Source organism: Thalassophryne amazonica, chromosome 16 (assembly GCF_902500255.1).
Source record: "Thalassophryne amazonica chromosome 16, fThaAma1.1, whole genome shotgun sequence".
Lineage (NCBI taxonomy): Eukaryota > Metazoa > Chordata > Actinopteri > Batrachoidiformes > Batrachoididae > Thalassophryne > Thalassophryne amazonica.
The window spans coordinates 7,771,263-7,792,421 of record NC_047118.1 but is presented as its reverse complement, the minus strand read 5'-3'; the positions used below and the strand labels follow the sequence as shown (position 1 = coordinate 7,792,421).

At 40.1% G+C, this 21,159-nt stretch overlaps 1 protein-coding gene across 1 annotated transcript; it reads right to left on the bottom strand.

Moving 5' to 3' along the window:
• Nucleotides 1–7,464: 7,464 nt before the first annotated feature.
• Nucleotides 7,465–20,162, bottom strand: st8sia6 (ST8 alpha-N-acetyl-neuraminide alpha-2,8-sialyltransferase 6). The gene is made up of 7 exons (XM_034191022.1): nucleotides 19,536–20,162; nucleotides 13,372–13,446; nucleotides 13,187–13,261; nucleotides 11,814–11,958; nucleotides 10,084–10,196; nucleotides 9,876–9,968; nucleotides 7,465–9,792 (listed from the first exon to the last, which is right to left on the bottom strand). The coding sequence occupies exons 1-7, from the start codon at nucleotides 19,634–19,636 to the stop codon at nucleotides 9,309–9,311; spliced, it is 1,086 nt and encodes a 361-aa protein (XP_034046913.1). The 5' UTR covers nucleotides 19,637–20,162; the 3' UTR covers nucleotides 7,465–9,308.
• Between the last annotated feature and the right edge of the window lie 997 nt (nucleotides 20,163–21,159).

The window sequence follows — 21,159 nt, the reverse complement described above, 5'->3', positions numbered from 1 at the left end:
CATGACCGCTTCGAAGAATTTACACTGGACAATGCATTTTATACACTTCAGGGGTCAGTGACTCCAACCAAAATGAGTGGCCTTTCTAAACCTAACACTTTTTTACACCAATCAAAACAGTTATGACTTCATTATGCAAGATGCAAATAAGCTCATTTCTTGGAATTCAACCAGTCAGTGGGGTCACTCTTGGTCAGTTAGTAAGTAAGTAAAATTTATTTCTAAAGCACATTTTAGTTTACACTGACCAAAGTGCTGTACATAGTTAAAAATAAATAAGTAAATAGGCAGGAAATATACAAAGAAACAAAACAACTGATTACAACATCAGCAGCAAGATACAAACACAACAATCATTAACATGACAAAAACTTGGCATAACCAGCTAGCGGTTCATTAGTAGGGAATGCTAGTGTAAAAAGGTGTGTCTTGAGCTTGGATTTAAAAACAGTAATAGATGGGGCATCTCTGATATCAGGAGGCAGATGGTTCCACAGTCGGGGACCAGCGACTGCGAAAGCTCTGTCCCCTTTTAACTTGAGGCGAGTTCGGGGGACATGAAGGAGAACTTTACTGGAAGATCTCAGAGACCTGGGAGCAACAGCAGGATGAATGGCAGTAGCTATGTAGTTAGGGGCCAGGCCATGAAGAGCTTTAAAAACCATTAACAATCATTTAAATTGGATCCTGTACTGGACAGGAAGCCAGTGTAATGTGGCTAGGACAGGTGAGATATGTTCATGTTTTTCCTGTTAGTGAGCGACCTAGCAGCAGCGTTTTGGACCATTTGAAGCCGTGACACCAGTGTTTGAGGGAGACCAAAGTAAATGGAGTTACAGTAGTCTAGACATGAAGTTATAAGTCTAGACGTGAAGTTACAGTTTGCAGGTGATATCATGGAAATTTACCAGGTCAGGGCCTTTGTGTCTGATTCACCAAAAATTTACTCCTCTAGTGAATCCCACGTTTTTAATCCAATGTTCATTTTCTTTACAGATTGTGTTTCACTCAAATTGTACTTTTAACTCCAAATTCTGGTCTTATAGTTTCCTTTGAAAGAAAACATACATTTTTGCACAAAACATATTTTCTGTTAAACATCTGTTCAATGTCATCAGAAGTACACAATATAATCCTTTGAGGACAGGAGTGTAACTCGACTCGTAAAGACAGAGCCTCGCCTCTTAGCTCAGTTCGTCTTCGTTCTTTACCACACCGGTCCCTAATCCATCTGTGGATCTCCTGCTCCATGACATCACTGTATATATTTTTGAGCTTTTGTAATCTGATTGAACACTGTTGTATTTGGATTAACTGTGATTATTTTGCATGTCGAGATTTCTCTTTTGTGTCTGTGTGTGTTTGTGAATCCAAAACCACACATCCTGGGAAATTTACAGTAAAAAAATATATATATAAACAGCCTGAGTGTATCATTGTGATTCTTTGTAATTGAAAGGTTAGTGCTGATTTGTGCCATGGGGTCATTTTCTTCAAAAAGACACAAACAGTTCATCTAATTTGTAGGCCTGCTGGCTGCATGTGCTGAGCTTTGCATAAGGCATTTTGATGATGGGGTGCACAAGCTACCACTGTGAAGCAAAAGAGGACTAGACCAAAAAAATTAAACCTGCCCTGGTTCTTTCCAGAGCTATTCCAGTCTGTTTGTGCCCAGAGCATGTGAGAGTACTGTACAGATGTTTGCACGCTGGATCCACCCGGTAATTATGGTTTGCCTTGCAGCCAGACATACAGGAGGAATTTACTGCAGTGGAAGGTGTATGAGCACCAAAATATGAAGGTCACGATGGTCACAGATATTAAAACAGATTCACAAACATACATTACATACAAGTGTGTAGAAAGAACAGAGCAAAATACAAGGATATGGGGCCATTATTGTAGCAAATGTATTTGCAAGTGTGTGTGTATTTCAATCTGATCTGGTTACACACACACAGATTTTTTTTTTTACACATTTGTAGATTTGGTTACACACGCACAAATTGAAATACACACACACAGATTTTTATATATATATATATATATATATATATATATATATATATATATATATATATATATATATATATATATATATATATATATATATATATATACACACACATTTGTAGATTTGGTTACACATGCACAGATCGAAATACACATTTGCAAATACTTTTGCTGCAATAATGGCCCCATACAAGGGCATCATTTATAACATTCTGCCCACATTCAAACACAGATTGTCAATGCAAAACACCTCATGAATATTCATGAATACACGTGTACTTATCATGGCAACCAGGGTAAGGGCATGAAGAAGAAAAAAAACATTTCTGAAACACAACTGGTTGCACATTCAACTCAAATATTAGGCCATTACAGTTTATGACTTTTTAAGTTATATCCATATTATATGTGCCCAAAACACATGATTTTTTTCTTAGTTTTGAAGTAATGGAGTGTGTGTTTTTGAAATAATCAGAATCAAATGAAGCACTACTTAATAAGTGTAACATAACAGTATGTATTGTTTAGACATTATAACAATTTCCACTGATATAGGCTATTTTACTGTACAGTTTATCGCTAATTCTGCAGTTAGCAAGCTTGGCTAAGCTGGGCGTTAGAGGTGGGCAGGTCGATCCTAATATTGATAATATCAATACCAACACTGGTATTGATATCGAACAATCCTCGTGTAAAAAGATCGATACTCAAGCTTTTTTCTCTCCTACGCGCACGGACTGCTGCACACGCAGATTCGTCAAAGTCTACTTTCTGTCTGTAAGAGCAGCGCTGCGCTGTGTCAAACAAAATCTCCTACCTCAGGAGATTTTGTTTTAAGTTTTGTTGAGTGATATGTTTTTAAACAAAAATGTTTATTGTGATAATGTATTTTTGTTGTCACGTGCAATGTTTGGCGAAATTCTATCCTAGGTCTTTTGGATCCTTTGGATCTATGAAGCTTAAATATGAAAAAGTATCGGTATCGGTATTGATATCGGCAATATGGGGCCTGTATTTACTTGGTATCAGATCAATGCCTAAATTCTAACATTGTTTCTCTGGTCACACTTTGCTTGAAGGTATCGTCATAATAATGACATGACACTGACATAACTGTTACATGACACAGTTATGAATGTGTCATAAACATTATGTCAATGTCATAAACATTTATGAAGGCTGTCATTAAGTGTCATTCGGTTTTTAGAATGACAAGTTGACATTTTTTGCTTGTCTTGATTATAACAGCTTGACTTTAATCAAAGTGACATGACCAGAAGTTGTCTTTGACCTTTTTGGTCTTCAGCTGTATGGCAACTTGTCAACTTGTCATTATAAAAACTGAATGACGCTCAATGACAGCAGTCATAAACATTTATGACATTGACATAATGTTTATGACACAGTTATGACAGCGTTATGTCACTATTATGACGATACCTTCAAGTAAAGTGTTACCATTTCTTTTCCATGGTAGCCATTATTTAAAATAGGCATTTCTGTTTTGGAACTTTAAAAATAAAACGGTTGTGGTTTTTCTTTATTGTCATATAGCAATTGTTTCTAGTTTTTGCTGCTTGACCCAGTCAAAGGCCTTGGTTGCAACCAAGTTTATTTGAAAATGTAGCTGTTAGAATGAGGCAATGATTCCCAAATTGTGAGCCAGGTACTGCAAATAGGTCGAGGGAGGTCATTAAAAATAATTAAATTAAGAAAATATTTTTTAGCAATTTTGGAAGAAAGTTTCAAATCACCCAACTTATATGTTGTCCTGAAGTTATCCAACGTCATTCTTAGTTCCATGGTGTTTTTAGATTTGGGCGCGACTGTTGTTGTAGCATCCTTAAAAAGCTAAGGAGATTTCTTTGCTGTACAATAACTGTTCTCTTTACCTCTCTCAATCCCGTCCTTGGCATATACGTATAACATAAAATTTGAAGAACCTGTCAGATAAATATTTATTTGTTAACATTTTTATCTTTCATGTTGACCCTCCAGCTATTCACAAACATCAATTTAACAAACATTCATGTGATTTAATAATTGGTTCACTGAAAGTTCTCAGGTTTGGTCATACAGCATGTACATTATACATGTGAATTGAAAAAATACATAACTGGAAGAGTATTACAATCTCATTCAGACTTGAACCAAATATTATGTATAAAAAACAAAACAAAAAACAAAAAAAAAAAAACATTTTTAACCAACGTGTATAACAATGGAGACAGTTAAAGCTGCAGTACCAAAGAAACTTTTACAACTGTTCAAGAAAAAAAAAAAACACTTTACCAGTCTGGCAACTATGGTGATGTGGGATGATGTGCTGTCGTGGGATAACGTGACACCTGCTGGATCGTGTTTAGAGCCCTCAGAGGGCAGGCACAATGGCTTCCATTTGAGGCTTTTGTAATGCAGTTTAGAATGAAATCAGCCATCGACATCATCTTATTACAAGTGCAAGTGTTTAAAAGTGTGATATTGACTTAGACAGCAGAACCTGTGGGTTGATGGGGCTTTTGTCAGTTTCAGTTAGAATCATCTTCCAGTGAAGGACATATTCAATTTAAAGGGGTCATATTATTCACCTGTTAACAAGTTAATATATAGCACCAGGGGTCTCATTTATAAAACACTGTGTAGACTTCATGCTAAAAGTGTATGTACAAAGGCAAAAATGGTGTACAAAAAAAACACCTGCAAGCAAAATGCTCTTCATAAATCACACATTAGGGTGAAGAAGGATACATTCAGGAGTGGAGACATGGAGGAGCTGAAGAGTGTGCAGCTTGAACTGAGGGAGAAGATCACAGAGTAGAAGGGCAGTTACAGGACGAAGCTGGAGGGCAAGCTCGGCGCCTCCCATCACTACCTCTGCTGAGGATGTGAGAAGAGAATTTAGTCACCTGTGTCCAGGAAAGGCTGCAGGTCCCAACGGTCTCAGCTCCAGAGTACTGAAGGGATGTGCTTTCCAGCTGTGTGTGATTTTCCAGCACATCTTCAACTTGAGCTTGAGCCAGATGGTTGTTCCTGAGCAGTGGAAAACCTCATGTCTGATCCCTGTGCCCAAGAAGAACCCTAACACACTTAGGGACAACAGACCTGTGGCCCTAACATCAAACGTTATCAAGTCACTTGAGAGGCTTGTCCTGAGGCACCTCCAAACAGTCACTGAATCATTGCTGTGCCGCCTGCAGTTTGTGTACCAGCCCAAAAGGGGAGTGGAGGATGCTATCATCTTCATGCTGAACAGAGCTTACTCTCACAGGCACACAGCACTGTGAGAGTCATGTTCTTTGACTTCTCCACTGCGTTCAACACCATCCGGCCTGACTTCCTCAGTGATAAGCCATGTAACATGAACGTGGAGGCTCCACTGGTGGCCTGGATTAACAACTACCTCACAGGCCGCCCACAGTATGTGAGGCTTCGTGACATTACATCCGACTCTTCTTATGGCCTCGGACAGTGGACTCATCTCTGTGCTTGTTCTGTTAGACCTCAGTGCTGCTTTTGATACTGTTGACCATAAAATTTTATTACAGAGATTAGAGCATGCCATAGGTATTAAAGGCACTGCGCTGTGGTGGTTTGAATCATATTTGTCTAATAGATTACAATTTGTTCATGTAAATGGGGAATCTTCTTCACAGACTAAAGTTAATTATGGAGTTCCACAAGGTTCTGTGCTAGGACCAATTTTATTCACTTTATACATGCTTCCCTTAGGTAGTATTATTAGACGGTATTGCTTAAATTTTCATTGTTACGCAGATGATACCCAGCTTTATCTATCCATGAAGCCAGAGGACACACACCAATTAGCTAAACTGCAGGATTGTCTTACAGACATAAAGACATGGATGACCTCTAATTTCCTGCTTTTAAACTCAGATAAAACTGAAGTTATTGTACTTGGCCCCACAAATCTTAGAAACATGGTGTCTAACCAGATCCTTACTCTGGATGGCATTACCCTGACCTCTAGTAATACTGTGAGAAATCTTGGAGTCATTTTTGATCAGGATATGTCATTCAAAGCGCATATTAAACAAATATGTAGGACTGCTTTTTTGCATTTACGCAATATCTCTAAAATCAGAAAGGTCTTGTCTCAGAGTGATGCTGAAAAACTAATTCATGCATTTATTTCCTCTAGGCTGGACTATTGTAATTCATTATTATCAGGTTGTCCTAAACGTTCCCTAAAAAGCCTTCAGTTAATTCAAAATGCTGCAGCTAGAGTACTGACAGGGACTAGAAGGAGAGAGCATGTCTCACCCATATTGGCCTCTCTTCATTGGCTTCCTGTTAATTCTAGAATAGAATTTAAAATTCTTCTTCTTACTTATAAGGTTTTGAATAATCAGGTCCCATCTTATCTTAGGGACCTCGTAGTACCATATCACCCCAATAGAGCGCTTCGCTCTCAGACTGCAGGCTTACTTGTAGTTCCTAGGATTTGTAAGAGTAGAATGGGAGGCAGAGCCTTCAGCTTTCAGGCTCCTGTGGAACCAGCTCCCAATTCAGATCAGGGAGACAGACACCCTCTCTACTTTTAAGATTAGGCTTAAAACTTTCCTTTTTGCTAAAGCTTATAGTTAGGGCTGGATCAGGTGACCCTGAACCATCCCTTAGTTATGCTGCTATAGACGTAGACTGCTGGGGGGTTCCCATGATGCACTGTTTCTTTCTCTTTTTGCTCTGTATGCACCACTCTGCATTTAATCATTAGTGATTGATCTCTGCTCCCCTCCACAGCATGTCTTTTTCCTGGTTCTCTCCCTCAGCCCCAACCAGTCCCAGCAGAAGACTGCCCCTCCCTGAGCCTGGTTCTGCTGGAGGTTTCTTCCTGTTAAAAGGGAGTTTTTCCTTCCCACTGTAGCCAAGTGCTTGCTCACAGGGGGTCGTTTTGACCATTGGGGTTTTACATAATTATTGTATGGCCTTGCCTTACAATATAAAGCGCCTTGGGGCAACTGTTTGTTGTGATTTGGCGCTATATAAAAAAGATTGATTGACTGACTCCATCAGGAGCAGCACAGGGGCACCACAGGGAACAATCCTGTTCCCCTTCCTGTTCACAGTCTACACCTCAGACTTCAGGTTCTGGAGGCTGAGTACAGGAGTGTGGTGGACAGGTTTGTGGAGTGGTGCGGACTCAACCACCTGCAGCTCAATGTATCTAAGAAGATGGAGCTGGTGGTGGACTTCAGAAGATGAAAGACCCATCCGAACCCAGTTACCATTCATGGAACTGAGGTGGACATTGTGGACTACTACAAGTACCTGGGTGTCCACATAGACAACAAACTGGACTGGACTGTAAACACAGATGCCGTTTATAAGAAAGGTCAGAGCCGACTGTACTTCCTCAGGAGGCTCAGATCTTTAAATGTCTGCAGAAATGTGTTGCTGATGTTTTATCACTCAGTGGTCTCTAGTGTCATCTTCTACTCTGTAGTGTGCTGGGGCAGCAGGCTGAAGGCAGCTGACATAAACTCAACAAGCTCATCAGGAGAGCTGGCTCTGTCCTGGGGCTTGAGCTGGAGTCTGTGGTGGAGGGGTGATAGAGACGAGGATGCTCAGGAAACTGCTCAGCATCCTGGACAACACCTCCACCCCCTGTATGCCACACTGACATCCTGTCAGAGCACCTTCAGCCATAGACTGAGACCCCTGAGGTGCACCACAGAACACCACAGGAGGTCTTTCCTACCACTGGCAATCAGACTCTATAACTCCTTCCCTTTCTGCAGGATGAATACATAACAGTTAGTTATTCAGAGTTATTCCTTTATTCAGCGTTACGTATGTGCAATATTATCGAGCATCTTGTGCAAATGCATTCCAGTCATGTCATATAAATTTGTACTTATTGTGTAAAAAACCCAAAACACTGTTTCTGTTCTCTGACAAAATAATTTTCTTTGGCATAAATAAAATTGATCTTATATCTAAATTTGAATTGCACGCAGATGGAGCTGCCTCATATCTCTTCCATCCTCAAATGGTCAATACAAAACACCTCATGAAGCCCAAAATGTGTAGTTATCACAGTCACCGAGAGGAAAAATAGAAAAATGAAAATTCTGAAACAGAAATCAAGGCACTGGTGTGTGATTACAGCAGCGGGAATACACACACAGACACACACAAAAAAAAAATTAAACCAAATGTCACTAACGGGTACCAAATGTAGCACAAATGCTTTGAAGATGATGCTTCTTAATAACCATTCACTTATGGTCCTACAACTTAAATTGAGTTTGACATTACAATTACTTATTGGCATAACGTTAGCAAGTTTTAAGAAGCTTAAACTATAACTATCTTACAAGAACCAACATGAAACATTGTTTTTCCTCATGCCACAATTGATTTTCTACTTTTACTGACACAAAATTGTTGGAATTTGGCAAAGTTGAACAAGAATTAGCAACTATGTTCCATGTGAACAGGTAGATTGAAACAATATGACCCCTTTAAGACTACATTCAAAAATGTATTTGGCTCTAAAAACAACCACAGTGAACTATTTAACGATTACTCGTATGTTTAACAGAAGGCAACAATGCCTCACAAAATGTGAGTAAAATTCTCCAACCAGACTGGTGCTGGATTTTGCAATAAATACAAGTTTAAATACACGTTTATACAGTCTTGATTGTTCAAAGTTGAGTTCAGTGCAAATGTCTCATTTGCTGATGATTTGAGTCAAGTATCAACAGCATTCATGGCACACACTGAAGCCTTTCATCCATTCCAAAATATGACAAAGGCTTCATCCAGAAGCTACAGAAAAGGCACTGATTAAATCAGTGACCTGGAGCACATTCACTATATGTCGCTTAAAAGATCCAAGATCAGCTAGCTGATCCAGGATCTCCTGATACTGGTCATCCACTTTATTTCCAGTTCAGTGAGCCCAGGTGAGGTTTTGATTAGACAAGCTAGACTCACTCATCGGACACAACTGTGCACACTAGTGAAGCCTAACTAGGGTGTATCGGTTCTGCACATTATACAAATTTACAAAATTCTAAAAGTGGACCAGACCATATCAGAATTCTGTGTCTGTCCAAGACATCCAGAAGTCTGCAAAGCCATGGTACCAGTTGGGATGTTTTGAAAAAAATAATTTAGAAGGTTGTGAGGTAGCTGAGACATCAGCTCAGAGTCTCCAGAGTAGGCTGGAATAAAGGGGCATGTTATGATCGCACTAAATCATCAACAAATTAATCCAGCTACCGTGGTCATCCACATACAGAGAATGGGCTCCTGGTCACAGGTCCTCAAGTTTGCATTTGATTGGACTGACAATCTTCAAGGTGAATCCTCAGTACGCCCTCAGTGTGAAGTTGCAACAAGTGGTTAAACTCAGCAGGCATGGTGTGGAACTTCTTGTTAGTTGGTCTGTTGTCATAGTAGTGGTTAGTAATGGGCCGGAGATCATGAGGGTGAAGAGGAAAGGGCCAGAAACCATACAGGTGCACATTTGTACAGAGTTCTAGTGCCAGGCTCGCCATAATTATACCGGTGCTTAGCCGCACTGTCCTGAGGCCTTGGGAGCGCCAGAAGTGGGCCAGACTCTGGAGGTACTGAGGGTTGAAGAAGAAAGCCTGAGTGGGGCTTCCAAAGTCCTCAATGGTGTACAGGACCCGTAGGGAGACGGGTGTGTTGTGGCCAAAGGAGAAGGCAGGGAGTAGGAGCAAGGCATCACCATAGGTATGAAGGTTCTCCACAAATGTACGACGGCGTCCCAGCAGACCCCCGTACCTGATAAACCAAAACCAGCAGAGATGAAGAAGGACAAATGCAGCATCATGAGGAGACAGTCTTCTACCTCCACATTCACTCACCTCTCCAAGAAAATGCTCGGGTTTGCTGTCACAAGGTCAGTCTTGCTGCCTACATGTTTCTTATAGCCATTTTTCAAAGGAGGTAGATTACACCTGAACAAACACAAAAACCATCAGACAGTGTGGAATTTCAACAGGATCATGGATGAGACAGCTGATTAAAACTCTCATCTGGATTTCTGTCCCTTTGATTCACATAGATTCCCACCTGATAACAAACTGTGCTGAATCGATGGTGTCTCCACAGCTGCTGTTCACCAGGATTCCCCCGTTCCCAACAACTGCACATGTGTCCCATGTTTTATTTAAGAAAGGATGCACCTGGAATTAGCAGCAATGGATAATGCATGAATATTACATTCACCTGAAAAATGGACAGTATTTTCAAAAAGAGCACATTGTTCCCTATTACAACCCCAAATATGTGTGTATATATATATATATATATATATATATATATATATATATATATATATAAAAACACACAGTTGTGCTCAAAAGTTTACATACCCTGGCAAAATTTTTGTTTTTTGGCCGTTTTTCAGAGAATATGAATGACAACACAAAAACTTTATTTTCACTCATGGTTAGTGGTTGGGTGAAGCCATTTATTGTCAAACAACTGTGTTTCCTCTTTTTAAAATCAAAATGACAAGAGAACTACCCAAATGAACCTGATCCAAAGTTTACATACCCCTGTTCTTAATACTGTGTATTGCTCCCTTTAACTCTAACTTTAGCTTGGAGTCTTTTGTGGTAGTTTGTTGACGAGGCTCTCTGATGGTGAAGCTGCCACTGAATGTGTTTCGGACTTTATTTACATCAATTACAAAGAAATACAAAGAATATGGCACTCTGTGGTACATCTGCATGGCGTAGACTGTTCTGAAAAACAGAGTGACTGTGCAAGAAGAAGAGTGAGGAAAGCCACCAAGACACCCAGACAACCCAGAAGAAGTTATAGGCTTACGTGGCTGTGATTGGAGAAATTATGCACAGTACAAGCTTTGTATTTTGTATCACCATTTATTTATCTTCATGATGAAGTGGTATAGAGGAGGATTTTCTTTAAAAAAAAAAAGACCTGAAAGTTTAGCTACAAATTGCCAGAAGGTACATCTGAGATGCAAGCCTGGATTTGATCTGTATTGGTGAAAGAAAATCCTTCTCTGCTCTACTCCACTATGAAGCTAAGAGTAGTGATGCAAATCCAAAACTAGTTCTCTTGTCATTTTGATTTAAAAAGAGGAAACACTGTTTGCCAATAAATGGCTTCACCCAACAACTAGCCATGAGTGAAAATAAAGTTTGTGTTGTCATTCATATTCTCTGAAAAATGGCCAAAAAAAAAAAATTCTGCCAGGGTATGTAAACTTATAGCACAACTGTATATATATATATATATATATATATATATATATATATATATATATATATATATATATATATATATATATATATATATATATATACACACACACACACACTTGTGAATCCTATGTTGAACCCTATCATTAAATACTTCCATGTTTATAGTTCAACATATTTTGCATTTTAACATGCATGCTGCACACACTACTGTTTTCATATCAGTCATCTAGTAACACGAATACAACTTCTGTCAAATGTTTCTGAAAATGTTATGAAACCTGTAACGAATATGACACAGGCTGTATGTAAATACATAATGACACTTTTATATTTGCTATTTCTACATAATTGAAGCTAAACAGTTGTACAGAGTGTCAATGTCTCAGGGGTTGTTTGTGAACCCCTGACCAAAAATAAACTGTCCCGTGGAAGTCATGTGGATCAGAGTGCTGACATGTGAGAATGCATGACTTATAGCTGAACGTGCGTGAGCAAAGCTGCCGCAGGTGGTTAAAAAAAGCACACACACACACACATTTTAACCTTCAGGAGTGAGAAATAACAAACCTTGGCAAATGTGCTGAAGATCTCAGGCGTCACCTGGATGGCCTTCCTCCTTTCCCCATCATACACAATCTTTGTCCCAACTGGCGTGTTGGCCTGAGTGATGATGGCCTTACTGAGTCCATGGCACCGACTGCTCAGCTGAGATCTAAGGAGATAAAAATATCTTTATTTTAAAATCAATCAAATCTTCTTCTTCCTCCTTCATTGGGGGGCGCCACATCATCTCACCCTGTCCTCTGTATCTTCCTCTGTCACACCAACCACCTGCATGTCCTCCCTCACCACATCCATGAACCTCCTCTTTGGTCTCCCTCTTCTCCTCCTGCCTGTTGGCTCCATCCTCAGCATCCTTCTCCCTATATACCCTGGGTCCCTCCTCTGCACATGTCCAAACCATCTGTCTGGTCTCTTTGATGCCATTTCCAAACTGTCCTACCTGAGCTGTTCCTCCTTTACTGAGAGCAGTTAAAAGGGCAACAAAAGGAGAAGCCAGAAGAAGAACTATAAATCCTGTCCCTTTGTTGCTCCATGTCACCACGGCAGCTCTGATACGGATCTGCATGTTGATTTGGGATACGTTTTACGCCAGCGGTTGCTCTTACTGATGGAACTCCACATTACATGGAGAATAGACAGGGGTGGACATGAACTGGGATCCTTCGGGGTTGTTTGTTTGGTTGCTTGAGTTTTTCACCAGACAGACAGACTAACTAAGTAACATATAACACACAGATTTACATCTTACAGAATTATGGTATAGATAATTATGAAACAAAGCGATGCACTCATGACTAAACTCTGCAAGATGAACATTCACAAACACACACTTTATTTAGAGCTCGGCTGGTGTTCTATTGGTACCCATGTATTCTCAGCAATTTATATAACTAATTTATTCATTCATTTTCTGCTGCTTATCCGGGTCACAGTGGCAGTTATTAATATTATTGTTATTGCTACTGTCGTTTTTGTTGTCTTACGACATAATTGTGAAAGGTGAGTCGTACTATTGGAGGTTTTAAGGCTAACAATGTTTTTATGTGATTTGGGTTGTTAAAAGGGTGAACTTGTCCTTTAATTAATCCAACTGAGTGAAAACCCTGCCGCCGGCGCCTGCAGCTGAATTCCCTCTGTCTTTGGATCGCTCACATGACCTTAAGAGTGTGTGGTTGAACACTTCCACGTTCAATTCTTCCGCTTTGTACTTCTACTTTTATGTCTGTACTTGTTCCTTTTTCTGCTCATATAAATATAAACTAACTCACAGGACGTTTGTTCATCATAGTAAGTCTTTGAGAGCTCCCCCTCTCCCCCCACTCACATCCTCCATACGTCTTTTTTTTTTTTTTTTTTAGATTTTTTTAAAAATTTACCTGAATTTTTGTAAATTGTTCTCCTCCTTCTTCCAGGGCTGAGAGTAGCGCTCCACTGCCTTCTTAATGTCTTCCCTGTGACACGATAAAACACAGTCAGCTGTGACACCACACGATGTAATGATGACACTCTAAACTATGAGGCTGCTTGAGGTCAGCTTGTTGTTTGACACGGCTTGCGTCACCTGCAGGCTTTGCTTGTGTCAGAGGGCTTGGGGTCATTTTTCCTTTGAGTGTGCAGCCTGTGAGGTCCCACGTTACTGTGCAGAGATAAAACACTGATGGTGAGATGAGCAAAATGCAGTGTCAGGACTGGACGAGGGCAGGACACAAATGCAGGCTCGACAAAAGGAAATATACTTAAAGGGTGGTTTATTCAGGCTAGGGATCGTTAACAGCAAGGCAGTCCACGGAGCAAAAGTACTTGACAAGGATTAAGCAAAAGACGTGGTCCAAAGAACAAGCAAGGTCAAAACACGAGCAAACAGGTATGTCAGAGCAGAGGCAAAAAACAGGATCCAGAACACAAAACAGAGTCCAAAAACAAGGCTAGGCAAAACAAGAACGAAACAAGAGGCTGGTAAGTGAGGGAGTCAACAAACGAGCAGGGAAGAAGTGAACAGACGCAGGTTAAATAGGGACAGGTGTTAATCAGGAAATGAGGTGCACGTGGAGGAGGAAAGGCCTGGAAAGGGGGGCGTGGTCAGGTGACAGCTAAGAGGCCAATGATGCAAAAGGGCGGTGACAAATGGGCAAGAGAATGACAGATGAAGGGGCGTGGCTGACTGAGAGGACAAAGTGCAGGTGCGGAACAGAGTGCAGTGATCCGGAAAAGACTGTGGAAACAATGAGAGACTGACAAGCAGGAGCAAGAGAAAGGTGATTAGATACAAACATGACAATAAGAGATAGTACAAAGAAAACCATGAACACCACCCTAACTTGATCAAAACTGAAAAGCATACAAGAACGTGATAAGTGAATCATGGGAAATAATACAATAAACCTACTTAGAACAGACAGAAGAACTACAAGAAAACAAAACTGAAAACCAAAACCAGAAATACCCAAATACTTAACAGAAGAGAGAACAGTAACATAAGCAAACAAACACTAAATGCTGAAACATAAAAACAGACTGTGGGTAAACTAGAATGGAACTAAAACATAGCTGTAAAGTAACAAAGAAAGAAAGTGACAAAGCAATATGAGAACATTGAATAAACGTGAAGAAAGAGGCAATAACAAAACAAGACTAAAACATAACTGAGGTGAACAGTAACAAAGGAAGAAAGTGACAAAGCAAAAATCAGAACATGGAAAAAAAAACCCCACATGAAGAAAAAGGTAATTAACAAAACGAGGCTGATGCCAAAGGAACAGAACTAAAGGAAGAAGGGACATATGGGCTGAAGCCTGGAAACGGCCGGGACATGACATGCAAAAGTGAGAGATAAAACAGATCATCGAACTGGCTCTGACTCATTTCTTGAGTCTTTCTGTTCTGTTGTTCACAAAAATGGAAAAGGAAATCCTTTTCAATTCACGCTGTACTTTTTGATGCAAAGTGATTTCCTGCATTCCATTAAACTCACAGTACACTGCTTTTTTTAAAAGTAAGTCCCTTCGGCTGCTCCCTTGTTTTCACTCGGGGTCGCCACAGCAAATCCAAGGTGGCTCTGCATGTTGACTGGCACAGGTTTTACGCCGGATGCCCTTCCTGATGCAACTCCACATTACATGGAGAAATGTGGCAGAGGAGGGATTTGAACCCAGAGCCTTCTGCACTGAAACCAAGCGCATTAATCACTTGGCCACCACCCCTATTACACTGCTTTTTTTTAATGGTGCTAAATGTCACAAGCCTCTGCTCCATGTCACATATTTGCACCTCTAAAACATTTGAATAAGACACACACACAAAAAAATAAATAAAACAACATAAAATACATTGTGAAATATCTAGTATTTCTAATTAAATATATGCAAGTAAAATGTGGTTCTCCTCGTGTTTGTTCCCTCCGGGTGCTCCGCTTCCTCCCACATCAAAAAAACATACAGATTAGGTGAATTGAAAACTTTAAGAATTGACTGTAGGTATGTGTGTGTGTGTGTGTTTGTTTGTCTCTACACAGCCCTGTGACAGATTGACGTCCTGTCCAGGGTGTACCCCTCCTCTAACACTATGACTGCTGAAATAGGCTCCAGACCCACTCTAGCCCTTAATTGGAGTGACCACGTTTGAAAACCAGAGGAGATAGGACCTTCTCAATAGCTGCTCCCAAGCTGTGGAACAACCTTCCTTTAAATATTAGATCTGTGTCTTTCTTAAGTGATTTTAAGTCATTATTGAAGACCCCTCTTTTTGCACAGGCCTTCAACATTTAAGCAGTGTTGTTTTGAACTTTTATTGTATTTATTAGTGTTTGGATCTTGTATTATCTATTTTTGCATTTTTTATACCCTTTTATTTTGTATCTGTGAAGCACTTTGGGCAGCTTTGGTTGCTGTAAATGTGCCATATAAACAAATTTGACTTTGACTTTGACCAGGTATAGAAAATTTTCAACTTCTAAAATACTTTTTGCGTGATAAAATGACAAAAAAGGTAATCTGCAACACTGAAAGGATAGAAAATTATAATTGTGTTCTATTTTAAATGTAAAAAAATATATATTTAAAGCATTGAATATTTTAGCATTGAATGATCATCAGTAAATGTTTATATATTTTTGTGTACCATATAATACGTTTCATTTTTAATGAAGATTGTAATGGGATAACTGATTTCTTTAATAAAACAGAACATTTCACTAAAAAAAACTATGCCCATTTCACATTTTTTGTTGAGCAACTGATGAAAAGACAACACACAAAACACAGCTTGACTGTTTCTGGTGTTTATTACCAACAACTGGTCTTATTCGCTTTTTATATTAATTTCATTCATTCACTTCCAGGTCCAGGTCCAGGTTGCAGTGGCAGCAGACCAAGCAGCTCGTCCCACACTTCCCTATCCTCTTCCAAGTCCTCAAACTCTTTCCAAGGGATTCCATGTGTTAATTACAGTAGCTATTCACATATTAAGCATAGTTTTACTATGTTACATTCTTAACACAGGATTTTTTTTCAACTTTTGTTTATATTGACTTTGTATCACTATACTCAGCTTGTATCACTATACTTTGGAATTCTAATCCAATTACATTTTTTTCGCAAATCTGATTGGTTAATCATGTGAGATTTCAGACGATAAAATATCATGTAAACGGTGGCAAAATATTAAAACCATTTCACATTTAATGTATTAGTCCGCACCCTGACCACACGCGCTGCTACGCAGATTTAAATAACTGCGCTGTCACATGAGGGCGACAGAAACTAGTGCAACAAGGACGATTGCAAACTGCGTGGATTTAGTGGATTTAACTAGATTGATTGATGGATTTACCGTGGATTTAACTCAATGCAACTGATGAGATGGAAAAATCTATGGGTCTGCTCACAGAATTTCCAGTTTGGCATGAAGATGCTGTTGCAACGTAAGCTTTGACAAGACGACCACACCCTTTCACAACGATTCGCTGACCAAATTACTTACAGAAAAATAAACCGTGTAAACGTTGGAATTGTATGAGAATGTTAATAACCCTGTTGTGTTTGATGATTTGCGGACGTTAATGCTGGATTACGGTCGCAAATAGCTGTTTTACTCAGTTTTACCATTTAAAACTCAATTTGCGACCATAAAATCCAGCATTAATGTCCGCAAATCATCAGACACAACAGGATTATTCCCTAATTGTTAATCACTTTGAATTTGCCTAAAGAAACTGCTATATAAAAAAACATCACATCAAATCTGACTTTTTCATGTGTGATTCTAGATTGGATTTGAGTCTAATTTGGGTGAGTATATGTGGAACACATGTTTTAACACATTTTTGCGCTGGAGGTGACTTGAATTCCAAAAATGATCAAAATGAACAAATAAGTTGTATGATGTATGTACGAGTAAGTTGGATGATGCAGTTTGAACAACAAAACATCAGATGCACATGGATTCAGAATTGAACTGTATATTTTTACAGGACATGTGATATACAGACTTGCATACAGTAAAACTCACAAAAAAATGGATTCAGGTGGACCAGCGAATTTTGTCCATAATTTTTATTATTAGTTTCTTCTGTTTTGTGCATTAATCCCTGGAAAACCCTATATAAATAGCTATTAGTGTTAAGAAAAGTGTAATTTATTTATTTATTTGGTATATACTAAGTCGCACCGGAATATAATTCTCAGGGCCACTCAAACTCATGAAAAATAAAATAAAATAAAAATTGTGACTTATATTTCAGAAGATATCATAGATTTAAAATAAAATTTAGGGTACTGCAGCTGGCAATATAAATTTAGGGTGATGTTTTCAAAAAACTGTTGAGGCTCTAAGTGACATTATCTGAAATTAAAAAATTCTTCTTGCATCTTCATACCTTTTGTAAATGTGTTGTACTAGTTAAAATTAGGAAATATGATCAATGACAATCAACAATATCAAATCAGTCTTGTTCCTCTTTTGGCTGCTCCCGTTAGGGGTCGCCACAGCAGATTAATCATTTCCATGTCACCCTGAGATGGAAATGAGCTGAGCTGAGATCTAAGGAGAAAAAAAAATCTTTATTTTAAAATCAATAAATCTTCTTCTTCCTCCTTCATTGGGGGACGCCACATCATCTCACCCTGTCCTCTGTATCTTCCTCTGTCACACAAACCACCTGCATGTCCTCCCTCAGCACATCCATAAACCTCCTCTTTGGCCTCCCTCTTCTCCTCCTGCCCGATGGCTCCAACCTCAGCATCCTTCTCTCTATATAACCTGGGTCCTTCCTCTGTACATGTCCAAACCATCTCAATCTCACCTCTCTGACTTTGTCTCCAAACTGTCCCACCTGAGCTGTCCCTCTATGTTCCTTCTTAATCCTGTCGCAGAGAATCACAGGCTCTTCAGCCTGTCTTTTTGTTAGTGCAACTGTCTCTAAGCAGCACAACATAGCTGGTCTCACTACTGTCTTGTAAACTTTCCTCTTCACTCTTGCTGATATTCTTCTATCACAAATCATTCCTGCCATCTTTCTCCATCCACTCCACCCTGCCTGCACTCTCTTCTTCACCCCTCTACTACACTCTCCATTACTTTGGACAGTTGACCCCAAGTATTTAAACTCATCTACTTTCACCACTTCTACTCCTTGTAACCGCACTATTCCACTGGGCTCCCTCTCAGACCCCTGTCTGATCTCATCTGTCAACCTGTCCATCACCATTGCAAACAAGAAAGGACTCAGAGATGATCCTTGCTGTAATACCACCTCCACTTTGAATGAGTCTGTCATTCCTACTACGCATCTCACCGTTGTCACACTATCCTTGTACATATCCTGTACCACCCTCACATACTTTCTGCCACTCCACTTCATCCTTACTTTTCCTTAGCTTTTGCCACTTCTCTTTTCGCCTTCCTCTTCATCTCCTTGTACTCCTACTTTCTTTATCTCTCCAACTATCCTAATTCTTTTTTTGCCAACCTCTTTCTCCTTTTTGCTTTCCTTGACATATTTGTTCCAAGTCTCCTTGTCTTCAATCCATTGTCCAGATGTCACACCTTCCTAGCTGTCTCTTTCACATCTGCAGTACTTCCAGTTGTCCAAAATTGCTTCCCCTCCTTTCAGTGCCTCTGCCATGCTCATTGAATTTCATACAACAGTGTTTCTCCTTCAGCTTCCATCATCTGATTCTTTGTTGAGTTCTCACTCTCTTCTTCTTCTTCACTTCTAAAGTCATCCTACAAACCACCATCCTATGCTGTCTAGCTACACTCTCTCCTGCCACCACCTTACAGTCTCTCGTTTCTTTTAGCTTGGATCTCAAAGAATGTAGTCCACCTGGGTGCACTTTCTTCCACTTATATGTCACCCTGTGCTCCTCCCTTGTCTAGGTGTTGTCCAATATAAACCAGTAATAATATTTATTCAGTTTTGCACACTTTAGAGCTTGCCCAAATTTCTGTATCCTGGGTGTGTGGGAGGAAGTTAAAAAATGTTTAACTATCAAAGTCTGTCAAAAGACTCAATCTGCACCAACATCTTCCATGCTTCAGTGTACATCAGTTGTCTTTCTCTTTTGTGTTTCCTTCCTACTTGTATTTTTTTTGCAAAGAACTGGTCACCAAACAGCAACACGTCTCTTTACCTTTCCCCCCAATCCCACGAAGCAACCAACTCGACTTGCCAGACAGGATTTGAACCTATAGGGGATATGAGTGCATGGGGTTCGGTGCTACACTTACCTATCGTTGAATATGTACCAGATGAGAGTGGTCAAAAAAGTCACAACGAAGATGACAGTGATCATCAAAGACAAGAGTGACTTCAAGACCGTTCTCCTCATACCTCCTCCTCCGGCTAACTTCCTCCGTTAACCCCCTCTGCCTTATCTCTCTCCTGTTTAATGTCCACTTCGTATCTTTGTAAGTTTCCGAGGCCCTCTTCAGTTTGTGACTGAAGCTCCTTCTCAGCTCTTCCAGAATGTCACTCTTTAGTCTCTCTGCTTTCTGATGTTTTGTTTCCCTCCCCCCCCCGGCCGCCTTGTCTCTCTTCCTGTCTCAGTCTGGTCTCACACGCTCTCTCTCCCTGTGGGCACGTAGCAGCACGCCTCCTCAGTTATTGGGCTGTCTTGTATTTCTGCCTCATGTACACATTAGTCCACTGTCCTCTGTGCACCTCACCTTTTCCCACTTGTGTCCAACTCATGTCTCTCTTTTGTTCCACAGAGTCCTACTTTGGATCCTTGCGGTGCGTCGTTGGCTCTCCCATCATCTTTGTCTTTTTCTTGACAACTCCTTTCTCCTTTGGCCCAAAGCAACAGCAGGCACTCCTGATCTCCACCCCTTTCCCAGAGCCACTGCTTTCTCTGTGATTTCGCCTCCCTCCCCCAGCAGCCCTCCTCCCACACACCCCTTAAGCCCCTCTTCCCTTTCCACAAAAAGGAAGCAGTAACATGAGTGCTTGGTACCAAATTAGCCCACAATAACTCTCTTGTTGAGTGTGTCAGGGAACACATGCAAAGCCAACCTCACATTGGTGTGCTTCAAAGCAACCCACCCCAAGGCAGGATACAACCCAAACCCGCCTCTAATTTGTAAGTCACCGAGTTTGACAGCCTGTGGGTGGACGTTGCTCAATTAAAGAGGATGTATACCTGGAAAAAAGTGCTTTTCATACTTTTTCTTCCTTTTTTTCACTTCAACTTTGTCAGAGAAAGATACGCCATTTAAAAAAAATTTGTACTGCTGGATGTTTTTAGCTGTGCTTGGGGATGCCATCTCAGTTACTTCCAGGGGGGGGGGGAAACTTCCAGTTTTTCAAAGGTCAAGGTTAATATCTGTGTCAGGTAAGGTCTGATCCAGTCTGGGAACATGCTTAGCTGCTTCAACCACCCTACAGAATGGCTTAGGCTCCAAGACAGCATCCACCCAGGTGGCCAATTGAGATGAGATGAGATGAGATTTATTGTCATTGTCATTACATGAGTGCAACAACAATGAAACTACATTTATATTCCAATTACTTCAGTCGTAAGGTAAAGTGGGTGAAGGCTGCAGCAGGAGGGGCCCACACCGCCCAGCTTGGGGTCCCAAGCTGACTGACAAACTGGTCTATTTCCACCTCTCAGTGGTAACCATCTATCTGCTGCAGTCTCTCTTGGTTACAGGTCATTCCAGTGGTCCCCAAGGATTCTCCAATGAGAACTAGTATTAAGGACAACCAGTCATCACCTTGGGTTGCTGCTTAGCATCATGGCAAAGGGTGTGAATACTTGTTTACATGTTATTTCTTTTTCTTTTTTTTTAAATTTTGAATAAATTTGTAAAATTTGAAAAAAAAAAATCCTTTTTCACATTGTCAATATGG

What these genes read in the sequence shown, in the direction of transcription:
- st8sia6 (XM_034191022.1), bottom strand. Translation starts at nt 19,636, where the DNA reads ATGAGGAGAACGGTCTTGAAGTCACTCTTGTCTTTGATGATCACTGTC. An exon ending in GACACAAGCAAAGCCTGCAG is followed by an intron (nt 13,262 to 13,371) that starts GTGACGCAAGCC and finishes ATCGTGTCACAG; the next exon opens with GGAAGACATTAAGAAGGCAG. An exon ending in TCAGCACAGTTTGTTATCAG is followed by an intron (nt 9,969 to 10,083) that starts GTGGGAATCTAT and finishes GTGTTTGTTCAG; the next exon opens with GTGTAATCTACCTCCTTTGA.